Source organism: Euprymna scolopes, chromosome 20, assembly GCF_053919585.1.
Source record: "Euprymna scolopes isolate OS-2025 chromosome 20, ASM5391958v1, whole genome shotgun sequence".
NCBI classification, from domain to species: Eukaryota; Metazoa; Mollusca; class Cephalopoda; order Sepiida; family Sepiolidae; genus Euprymna; species Euprymna scolopes.
In genome coordinates, this window is record NC_136501.1 from 64862147 (window position 1) to 64874700 (window position 12554).

Genomic DNA, 12554 nt, shown 5'->3' on the forward strand with positions numbered 1-12554 from the left:
GATCGCCGGAAATGTCAGAAAGCAATCAGCTTTGATCAATGTGGAAATTTTCCTTGTATCAGACAATTGCTATTCAATTTGGACAATCCCCTTTTCATGGGGAGCTGGTCCCACCCCCCAATATCTTGGAAAATAAAAATAAAAAAAGCGTTCCCGCAGTAAATAAAATACTGTCCCACAGTCAAAGTTGACTCCATTAAGTCATTAAAATGTGCACCTGCCAGTTCTAAATAGTTAAATAAATTTAAATGTGTTTCTGTTAGTATTGAAACAATCACGAGGTTCTTTGCTCAGCAACCGAGAAGGCTAACATGCTTGCCAGTTGGTTTGCCTCAAACTCCACACTGGACCCTCTAAACCACCCCCTACCTCAATTTCCTATGCGGACAGACGCCACGCTAGATGATCTGATAATCACCCCTGCTCAGGTGCATGCTATCATAAAAAAACCTTGATACTTCCAAAGCATGTGGACCCGACCTCATCCCAGCTGTGCTATTAAAAAAGTGCTCAGCCGAAGTAGCTCCAGTTCTCTCCAAACTCTACCACAAATGCCTTAATGAATCTTGCTTTCTGGTTGTTGGAAAACTGCTTCTGTGGTATCAGTATTCAAGAATTCTGGCGAAAGAACTGACCCATTAAATTATCGCCCTATTAGCCTCCTCACACTTTTTGCCAAAATATTTGAGACCTTAATTAACCATGCTCTAGTCCAGCACCTTACAGATGCTAAACTTCTGACCGACCATCAATATGGATTTAGACAAGCCCGTTCCACGGCAGACATCCTCACTGTAATCTCTGAACGCATATACCATTCACTGGACAAAGCGGCAGAGGGCAGAGCGGTAGCTCTAGATATATCTAAGGCTTTTGACAGGGCATGGCATGAGGGTCTCCTCAGGAAGATTAGATCTTACGGTATCACTGGTAGAATACTTAACATAATTAAATCCTTCTTAGATAAGAGAAAAATCCAAGTTGTCCTCGACGATCGTACATCTAAACAATATGATATAAATGCGGGAGTGCCCCAGGGATCTATCCTTGGACCTCTGCTGTTCCTGATATTCATAAATGACCTCCCCGACAAAATTGCCTCTGAGATGGGTATATATGCTGATGACACCACACTCTATAGCAGGCACGACAGGAAGACAAATGAACATATATCTAAAGTAATGGCAGAAACACTAGAGGATGACCTCCAATCAGTAGTGGAATGGGGACAAAAATGGATGGTCACGTTCAATGCCACCAAGACAAAACTGGTTTCGTTCAATAATTACAAGAAACCTTCTCTACCACCTATAGCAATGGCCAACGACTCTTTATCTGAGAGTACGTCTCTCAAGCTCCTTGGCCTAACGTTCACAGGAAACATGAATTGGAACAATTACATCGAGGGCATTGCCAGGGCCGCTGCAAGGAAGGTGGGCTCTCTCTACCCTGCTAGAAAACTTTTAACACCCGAAAGTATCCTGTACCTCTATAAGGCCACTATTCGCCCATGTATGGAGTATTGCTGTCATATTTGGGCTGGTGCATCGGCTGCTAGTCTCTCGCTCCTTGACAGGGTTCAAAAGAGAGTCGCAAATCTGATAGGCCCTAAACTGGCATCTAAGCTTTAGCCTCTGTCCCATCGTCGAAACGTTGCATCCTTCTGCCTGTTCTACAAGTATTATAATGGGGAATGCTCTGAAGAACTGCAAGCACTTGTGCCCCCACGACAAGCTGCAAAATCCCACCCCCACACTGTAGAGATCCCTAGATGTAAAAGATCTTTCTACTCCAGTAGTTTCTTCCCCAGAACTGCTAGACTTTGGAATTCCATTCCAGGGCACTGCTTCCCCAACTGTACTGACATGCATAAGTTCAAGTGCAACGTGAACCAACATCTCGCTGCCCTAATCCCTACATAGTACCCCAGTAGATGTTTCCCCTGATAGTAGCCCCCTACACCAAAGTGGCAATGTGCCTTGTTTGGGGTGAAAATGTAAAAAAAATTTTGCGGTGTCCCAATGGTTAACGTCGCACGTTTTTTTTCACACTTTAATTTTCAACTTTGCCTCAAGGGTTCGGGTTTGATCCTCAAACTTACCTACCAAAACTTTTCTTTTTTATTTTAACCCCCCCCCCTCCCCCCACAAACACCCGGGTGTTTTGATTTACCCAAAACCACACACACTTCCAAACACCCGGGCAACCCCCCCCCCCACTAGTCTATTATATATAAATCTCACCCGTCTGTCTGTCTGCCTAAAACTTTCGACAGAGGCGACGGATTTTCACGAAATTGGTATCGTTTTGAAGCTTGACCCTTCGGACGACAAATATTGAAAAATTGGCTAAAATCATTAATTCCTTCGCCCTGAACTGGGCACTTTTCTACAAGGAGGGGGAGGGAGAGTCGCTTTTTTTCACTGATATTTCCGAAAGTCATCCACTCTTTAATTGACTAGCCTTATTTTAAACCTTTGCCACTTCCAGTTTGGTGATAGATGCAACGGCAAAGACATCACATTTTTTTTTCACATTCTTTTCATCCTTCGTGGTATGGGTTCAAGCCTGCCTACCCACTACCACTGTTTTTTTTTTCTCTCAACACACACCTCCAAACACCTGGGCTAGTACTAAACAAGAGTTAATCAACAAGACATTTTTCCGAGCTACTTTAATCACATATTTAAATTCTTCTAATTAGCCGTAATTTGTAATTAATTAAATAAGTCACCCATCTCTCTTTCTCTGAGATATCTTTGTATTTTTCTTGATCTCCTCTTACTGTTGATTCAGCCACTAATATTTCTTAGCCTCAGAGAGCATTTAGAAAAAGAGTGACTGTTTTCCAGTATCACCATCTAATTAACATATGTGTACCTGTACATATTACAAACGCATATGCAAATTAGATGCAAAAATAATGTCTCTTTACTTCTACTTATAAACGGATAATAAAACTTCATAACAATATAGAAGTAAAGTGACTTATAGTTATGCAAGAAGAACATTTGGTTCTTGTCCAGAACCCCCCCCCATATAAAATAAAAATAAAGAAAAATCTGTATGATGTACATACCCATGACCAGACGAAAATATCATATTCTAAAAATCACGTAAATTGATCAAGTACTTTTATTTATATGAAGAAAATCATTATAAAGCGATTAATGAGAATTTGTATGTATTACAACAAAAAATCCTGCAATTTGATTTATTGTTGAGTTATCTTCCTAGTTTGAGATTATTTTCAAGACAATGGCGAGAGACAGTCGCTCTTCTCTTACTAATAAAATTTTATTTCCTTAGTTAAAAATAAACTACTTGACCAAGTTACGTGATTTTTGGAATATGATATTTTTGTTCTGTCATAGGTACAAACATCAGACAGGTTTTTCTTTATTTTTGTTTTATAATATAGAGGAATTTTGGAAAAGAATGGAATATTTTAACAAATGTTACAGTTTAGAAATTCCTGAATGAAATCAAAGTAGAATAAATAGTGGCATTTGGTATGATCTCACGAGTCATGGGTATGTCTAGTAGTATTTGATATGTTTTGTTGAACAGCTGGGATAATTCTTGTTTGTTTCTTTTGTGATCCATATTTTCCATTGGGTGGCCAATGTTCGAACAATCTGTTTGAGTGTAAAAAAAAAAAAAAAAAAAAATTCACCATAGCCGCAAACATTTTCACCTGAAATTAGTTGTTTTCAGGTGCATGATAAATTAAAAAACTGCATTTAGTGAATTTATAAAAAGTTGCTTAAAGTCATTTAAAAGCAGTTAAGCGTATGTTCTCCCTCATATTGAGCTTCTAAGCATATGTTCTCCCTCATTGGTCAGTTTGTTTATGCAAATGAGTAGGGCTTCTATGATGGGGAGGTGCAGGTTACAATGTGAGACAGCGAACAAGGCGGTATTTTTTTATAATAAAAATATATATTTTAGAATTCATTTTTGGGGGTGTTGTGTGCTACTTACTAGATGTTGGTAGATAGAGCTGTTAGGGGAAGACAGGTCACATGTAAGCCGGCAAGAAATACTAATCCTAGTCATGCTGATATATGAACTGGTTTTGGTGACACACATATCCCTATAGGACATTTGAAAACATACACAGCGTTGCTAGTTTTTAGCACATTGTTGTCCGGTGTCAGATTATTGCATATTAGTAAGTTAGTCATTTTGGATTTTTTGTAATAAATGATATTTAATATGTAAAATAATCTACCTTTCATTAATAAGGATTATTGATTTACATGTTTATATGATTCCAGATTCAGAGGTCACATTAATAGAGATCGGATAGTAGGATTATACAGCATATCTATACTATTAATAAAATTCTAAATGTTTATATATTTATGTGTGTGTATATATACCAATAAAACTTTCGAATGGATGCACCGAATTGAAAAATTCTTTTTTCCCTCTGAAAGGTGTGAGTCCCTAAATTGTCCTTATCTATATATGGTTCGTAACTAACAATGCCGAGTCACACAAAAAGCCAGAAATAAGGGTTTTGGGGCCATTTCGTGCAATTATTGAAAAAATTACCTGCCCATGTCAACGGAATTTAACACTGTATACAGTCACGGTAACATCTTTCGGCATATTATGGACAGGACTTGTGGCGCAATGGATAACGCGTCTGACTACGGATCAGAAGATTCAAGGTTCGAATCCTGGCAAGTTCGTAATAACCATCATTTTATCCAACGTTTACTCATTATCCTTACCCTTAATTGGGGTATTTTTTTTCAGTGATTTTGTTTTGTGCATATGGGAATTTTCCATACTTCGAGTTCACAAGGTAAGTGTTGATGGTAAGATGATGTTGAGTGTACTCGATTTTGTTTGAGTCAGCATTGTGAGTGCGATGTGGCACAGCTGCTAGTATCAAATAAAATTTATTAAGAGAAAAAAAAATGCAAAGTGCAACAAGCCATGTAAAAGGACAGTTAGAAGATATATATATCATCTGAATGTTTTGTCTGAGGCAACTTTAATACTGGATATGATAGATATTGTCACTACCTGGTCACTGGTAGGCTGTTTCACAAAGTAAAATCATGGACAGTGAATGATGCTATTTTTTTCTAAGAAGATAAAAGTGACTATGGTACATGCATTGCTAGATTCCGTTGTGGCCATCACTTGGTGCTGTAGTGGAGCAGGTTATCAATATTCCATAAGAATCTTTCACTTAGTGATACAAGCACCAAATGACATTCAAAGCATACATTTTAAGAAAAGAACGTTAGCTATCAGAAAATTCAAGATGGCTGCCAGTTTTCAAGATGGCTGCAAAAGCAAACCTGACAAATTTGAATTTTGGTGCTTGTATCACCAAGTGAAAGATTGTTTCAGCACTCTGCCCCACTACTGGAGTGGAAAACTTCTTGAAAAGCAGATTTAAATTCTAGTTAATATTTTACATCAGAAACACATTAAAAAATTCAAATTTATTCCAAATTATTCATATGTTACCTGTTAAATTTTTTAAAATATTTTTATTTAGAAAGATTTGCTGATTGATTGATTGTTTTTGTCTAATGGTATATCAACTCTTTTCGGGTTATTTAATGCTGAATTCAGTAATTTTAGAAGTTTTGTGTGTGAAGTTCTGTTTTTATTTTCAAATATTCATGGAGTTTAGTCTGATTTATAAAAGAAAATTGCTTTTATTTTTGACTTTGTAGAAAATGATTGAGTTTTGCAAAAGGAAAGGGAAAAAACCGTAATAACATCAATGTTTGGTGCATTTTAGGTCAGGAAATCAGTATTTTCAGAAAGCCTTATCTGATAGCACCAGATGCCACAACAGGGATTAACACTTTGGACCAAAATTGACCTAAGAGCAATGTTAACTAAGGAGCATCTCCACCTTCCCAAAATGGGGCCTCAGCACTGGATGACTTAAGGACATACCTATGACTAAGAAAAAGTTTTGTTTAGTTCATAAAAAAACAGATCTTACCTCATATGCAGCACCGAGGTCTTGAAATAATTCTGCAGCTTTTGGATTATCTGGATTCTTATCTGGATGCATCTCTTTGGCTTTCTTTCGATAAGCTTTCTTTATTTCATGAATTGTTGCCGATTTATGTATCCCAAGGATTTTATAAAAATCTCGACTAAAAAAAAAAAAAAAAAAAAGAGAGAAAATTGTCACTAGAGAAGCAAACTTAGTTATAGAAAATTTTAAAATGTTACTGTTTTTTTGATTTGTAATTGGGGAGGGGTTGTGTAATATTAGCTATGGGAAAAAGGTGTCTACCATACAACTAAACTTTTATTTCTTTTTCTGTATAAATTAAAAAATGTACAAATAAAAATTACTTTATTGTAATGCAGGTAACGCAAAGTAAGTACAGCTCGTACATACTAAAGCATTAGTATCATGCATGTCCAAAATGTCAAAGACAAAGTAATTTTGTTTTACAGAGTTCAAATCCGATTAGATCCACTATAATCATTAGGAATGAGTAGCCAATGTAAAAAAAAAAGAAAAAAGAAAAAAATGAAATCAATATGATTTTTCCAACCTCCATATTTGTGTGTGTGGAGCAGGCAGCACAAATAAAAATACTTTTTAAACTACACCAACTAAGAAAATTCAAATTAAAAGACACTGAATGTGTATATGGTGGTGGTGGTGGTGAAGTATGGGTAGAAAATCATTCTTTGATAAAACAGGTCATATACCTCCCTTACTCTACCATCATATACCATTTGAAGTCTTGACCTTAGCAGCAAAATAAACATTTTTATTTTTCAAAGAGAACTATTATAAAAGGGAAAAAGACAAGATGGAAAGAGAAAGAAATAAAACAGGAAAAGAGAGGAAAGCGAGAAATAAAATTATCACCAAAATAAATAAAAATAAGCAGGTAAGGCTCTAGCGATTTTAGAAAAATTAGCTTTTTCAACAACAAAAAAAAATAAATAAATAAAAGGGAATAAATTTTAACTAAAAAGTAGGAAACCCGAATCCATGGTAATTTAAACTGGAATCTGTTTTTTTTTTCTGGATTAAATTAAAAATGGTGGAAATTTGTTAAAAACCGGAAGAATTCACATCCCTGGTGTCTGCACTAATACTGTTGACAAAGATATGAACTCACAATTACCCTCGCTACCTACATATAAAATAACGTGTGTTTAACAAATCATTTTCAATGGGCTTGATTTAAGTATTTAAAAAAATGTAGATTCGCTGTAAAAATGGACAGGCCAAACATAAATGTTAAAAAGGATTAAAACAAAGACGCAGTCTAGAGAGAAAACAAAAATTTACACTTTCTAAAGTTGGCTGACCTGGATTTATCAGGCAACTCCCAGGGGTGAAGTAGAAATGGATTTGATTAGCTGAACAGGAAAGATAGCAAATGTATATATCCAATGATAACAATGTTATCAATAAGAAATGACAACCATTTTGATAAATCCTTAATTGAAATTAAATGCAATATCAAAGCAAAGGAAGAACAACAAGATAAAAAAAAAATAAAAATAAAAATGGCAGGAGGGGACAGTTTTGTAACAGTTGGCGACAAATCACTTTTCAAACAGGGATAGCAACAGGTGATACATGCAAACACAGAAAAATACATCAAAAGTCAATATTACCAACCAAATGTTCTGGAATTCTCTAGATAAGGATCAATAATTTGTATTATTTGGTTGCTTGTTTTACGGCATATCAACCCTTTTTGGTTATTAACTGCCAAATGTAATAATTTAGGAAAAAAGTTTTTCTGCTTAAAACATTCACGGTAAACACTTGCCTAGCTACAACCACTATAAACTATTTCCCTTACTTTCTATATCTGTGCCTAAAACTAAACAAAAAGTCCCCGAGCAAAGATTTTTTTCCCAGAACTGCTCATCTGTGGAACAATACTGTGAAGCTGCTTCCCAAGTGACTATAACATGATCGTTTTAAAGTCCAACATAAGTTCTCCTTGAGCCGTCCTCTTAAATTTCCATCACCGATCATTAGTCTTGTCTCACCCAACACTTAACCTATCCTTGAGTGTCTCTAGACCTTGATAAGTGATGACTGACTGTCTCTCTCTCTCTCATATATATATATATATATATATATATAAATATAAATAAAGCTTTTTTATATCTTCAAATATGCTTTGGTTGTTTTGTCTTACAGTATATCTATCTTTCCAGGTTATTTAATGCCAAATCTAGTAATTTCGGAAAAATTTTTAAGTTCTTTATATCTTCGAATATTTATTTATGATGCTTAGTTTTTTTTTTCTTTTTGTATAGGAAAATTGTTGCTTTTGTTTTTGACTTTGCAGAACATGATTGAGTTTCGCAAAACGAAAGAAAAGAAAAACAATAATATTAATGTTTAGTGCATTTTAGACCCGAAAGCCAGTATCTCCAGATCGCCTGATCTGGTAGTACTATTTAGACGACTATTCTATCTGGTGTGTAACCATGTCTTCAGTTGGCCTCCTGGGCATCTGCGCTAATCTTGGAGTGGTTCCGGAGCTATTGCTTTGTGGATGAACTTTCCCGTGTTACGACATGCGTAGCATGGTCGAACCAACAAAGTCAACTTTTTAAAAGCGTTTGGTTAAGGTGGATGATTCTGCATTGCATCCAGATTTGTGTATTGGAAACAAAAATGGTACCAGTGAAATATTCTTAGTATTGCCTATAGTGAGGATTGAACCATCAACCCCCCGAAGATCACTTAGAATTAACTGTTACATAACAGCTATCTGTTAGGTCACATGTCCGATCTGATGTACCTAAAAAGGTGCAAGGTTACATGGGTCAATTGTGAGACTAACAGCGAAGATAAGTCAAATAATCAAAACTAATCCAAACTACAAATCAATTTCAAATTTATTGCAGACGAACATCCTCATCTTTCTTAGTTGTTTCATGACGTTTCGGCCAACTATTCCTCTGGCCTTCGTCATCAGGATCTGTGGCGCAGTGGATAGAGATGTTGAATCTCTATGGTTCCAGGTGAGAACTGTCTGAATTCTACCCAAAGCCGGCCAGAGACTTACTTAGCCAACGTGGTCAGACAACAACAACTATGGATAGCAGTAATTGCTGACATTGCAGTAAGGAGATTTGGAAGTCCTATCCCGTCGCGGATACCACCTGACGAAGGCTAGAGGAATAGTTAACCGAAATTTTGTGAAACAGCAACTAAGAAAGATGAGGATAATAGTCCGCAATAGATTAATGAAAATAATACTCATTTCAATAATGAATTCCAATTAAATAATATAATTTTATCAAAGATAGAACAAAAAGAAAAGATGCTTGAATAGAGAAATCTAACACAAATGCAAAACAAAAAATAAAGCAATATGAGAATGATCTTTTAAACAAGATAGAGACATAGAAGCTGTGCAAGAATTTAAAAAAGTCAAATGATGAGAGTCCTGGGACGTGAATAAAAAAAACAAACTAGCCTCCTTTTTGACAATACAGAATAAATTAGAAACAAATAGATGGTTCCACTTAGCTTAAACAAAATCAATGAAGATAAACTTAGTGATGCTAAAAATCAATAACTAAAAATAAGAACTCATTTTCATAATCACAAAGTTGGAAAAGTTAAGAATATTAATTAGCAAAACAAGATTTGCTGATTATTTTTTTTTTTAAGTCATTGGCTAGCCAACCTGGTGTCTCTAAAGTTTCACCTTTTCCAGTTATTAAGGAAGATTTTGTTCCAGGATTTTTCATATAATTTTAAACTGACCTCATCCAAATGTATTGTTATCTAGTACGTTTTACTACACTTATGAAATATCACATACACACTAAGTTGTGTGTGTGTGTGTATTCATCTAAAAGTAAAAAACTACACAAGGCACCCGGAGTTGTTAATATTTCCAACAGACAAAATATAAATATTTTTTTTGGAGGAAAGGGATAGGGTTCAGCAGTAACAGAATTAGTCAAGATAAGAGTGGGAGGTTGACAATTTAAAGAGAGTGATTTTTTTTAAATGGGTTTTTTTTTTTCAGAAAGAGAGAGAGAGCAAATTTAGGAGAAAGATGTTATGCTAACTCTTATTTTGTTGTTTATGTCTTTGGGTACCACTAGGTAACCATGCTATCATATGCTCGGGATGGAATGATGATCATATATTAGGTTGGTGCAAAAATGTTTTATCTGATGAAGAACGTTATTTTTGCACCAACTCAATATATCTCTATCTCTCTCTTTCTCTCTCTCTCTCTATATATAAGTGAAAGTGTCTGTCTTACTGTGTACATTTCCCTATACAATAACTGTCAATTTTCAGTCTATAGACTAGATATTTGATATACAGGGTATTGAGATTTGGGAAAATCTTTGTAATCTGTTTTCGGCCAGAAATTTGGTTGTTAAGGGGTCAAATGTCGGGTTTCCCTGATTTTATATATATATATATATATATATATATATATATATATATATTCCTTTTTAACACTACTATACATCCAAATAAACATTAAAATGAAGACTTAACATTAATAATAAAATCAAAATGCCCAATTATAGTTTTTTTTTTATTAACTATTATTTGCTTTATTTTAATTTAACAATTGTATATTAAAATAAATAACAATTGTTTCTGAATTTCCAACCTAGAAAAACATTTAGCATATTTTCAAAGGCTCCTTTCTTTAGAGGAACAGACTTGATATGCAATAAATTTCAATCTATTTCTAAATTGTAAGTGAAAAGGCAAATTAATTCTTTCTTTTCTTTACTATTACTTTTAAAACATAAATTTTTATCAAAATTACCAAAATGTAAATGCCGGTCTTAATAATTATAAAACACTGTGGACCGCTGCAGTGCTGCGCTTGCTTGCTTGAAGTTTGTCTTTGATGATCAGAGGATTCAATCTTTAAAAAGGGATGACAGTCAAATTATATATATATATATATATATATATATATATACTCGCGTATGTCGAGGTGGTGTAGTAAGGAACCTCAAGAAAAAAAAAAGAAAAAAAAAAGTGGTAGTAGCGGGGGGGGGGGGGGGGCTCAAAATAACAGTAGGAAGTTTGGGTGGAGAGAGGTGTAAAAAAAAAATAAAAAAATAAATGTGGTAGTAGGCAAGCAGGCTTGAATCCATAACATAAAGGAGAAAAAAAAAATTAAAAGAAAAAAAAAAAACGTAACGTCTTAGCCAATGCCTCCATGGCAAAACCGGAAGTTGCAAACGTTAAAATTAAGGCTAGTCAATCAAAAGGAGATGATAACTTGCGAAAACCTCGGCAAAATAAGCGACCCCTCCTTGTAGAAAACTGGTCAGTTGAGGCTGAAGGAATTAATGTTTTTGACCAATTTTTCGATATTTGTTGTCCAAAAGATCGAGGTTTAAAACGATACCAGTTTTGTCACGTTCCAACGCGTCTGTCGGAAATTTTTGCGAGATATACAAACACACAGTTTGCCCCTTCATATAAATTTATATATGTGTGTATGGGAATGGTTCAGAGGCTAAAAAATGAGAGTAAAGAGTTTTATGTTTTGGTTTCGTTTCTAACTGACGGTACTTAAAATCGTTATTTTTTTGCTTTGATCTCACTAGTATATATTAGGTTCAATATAATAATCGATAGAGAATTGTCTCTATAATAATAAATATGGAATCTGCATGAATTAAAATATATTTAAGCGTATCTTATGACTGGGCAACGCAGGGCAGCCTGCTAGTATGTATATAAAAGAGTTTACAAAGTTATGAATAAAATATGCATTATTTAAAATTAATGTTTCAAACAGCAAACATTGAGAAGTAGTAATGAGCCGAGCAAGCCACTTAGTACATATGAATATATCTGCATCGTACACGTATTGTTGTTTGGCATTTTATTGATTTTCTTTGAACTTTAAATACAAACTTTACTTTTGTAATCCATTCCTTTATTTGTTGCAGTTCACATTCACCTATGACATATTCTAGACTTTCAGACAAATAAAATGAAGAGAAATTAACTTATTGTATATGCTAAGTTTTCAGATAAATAAAATAAATAGAAGTTAATTTCTCATTGTATATCCTAGGTTTTCAGATAAATAAAATGTATAAAGATTAATTTCTCATGGCATATCCCAGATTTTAACACAAATAAAATGAATTGTTATTAATTTCTTGTTAGGATTTAAAAATTCTACCATTTCTCATCATAATTACTCTTATGTATCATTCCATACTATGATAACAATGCTGATCTAGGTGTATCAGAAACTGACCTTACGAATGCGTGAAAAAATATTGAATAATTCGACCCCCTGTCTTTCCAAACTTATAACTACTCGAAATCTATATAAAAGTATGTCCAAGGATGGAATACTGCTGCCATATCTGGGCAGGAGCTGCTAAAAACAGCCTATCCTGCCTTGACAGAGTACAAGATAGACTTCGTGGCTTAGTGGGGGATGCCCTTTTCTCTACCCTGCAACCTCTCTCCCACAGAAGAGACGTTGTGAGCCTATCCTTGTTTTATCGTTATTCCCATGGCAGGTGCTCGTCTGAACTCAAATCTCTGGTCC

At 34.7% G+C, this 12554-nt stretch overlaps 1 protein-coding gene and 1 non-coding gene across 2 annotated transcripts in view; one reads left to right on the forward strand and one right to left on the reverse strand.

Annotated features, from left to right (window-relative positions):
* The window catches only part of LOC145241453 (dnaJ homolog subfamily B member 11-like), a 74969-nt gene that overhangs the window by 35963 nt on the left and 26452 nt on the right, over window positions 1-12554 (reverse strand). The window contains exon 2 of the mRNA XM_080104430.1: window positions 5984-6140. Within this exon, the coding sequence (XP_079960556.1) occupies window positions 5984-6140 (157 nt within the window). The remainder of the gene's footprint in view (window positions 1-5983; window positions 6141-12554) is intronic.
* Trnar-acg (transfer RNA arginine (anticodon ACG)) lies at window positions 4628-4700 on the forward strand. The gene has a single exon. It is a non-coding gene; the product is annotated as a tRNA-Arg (tRNA).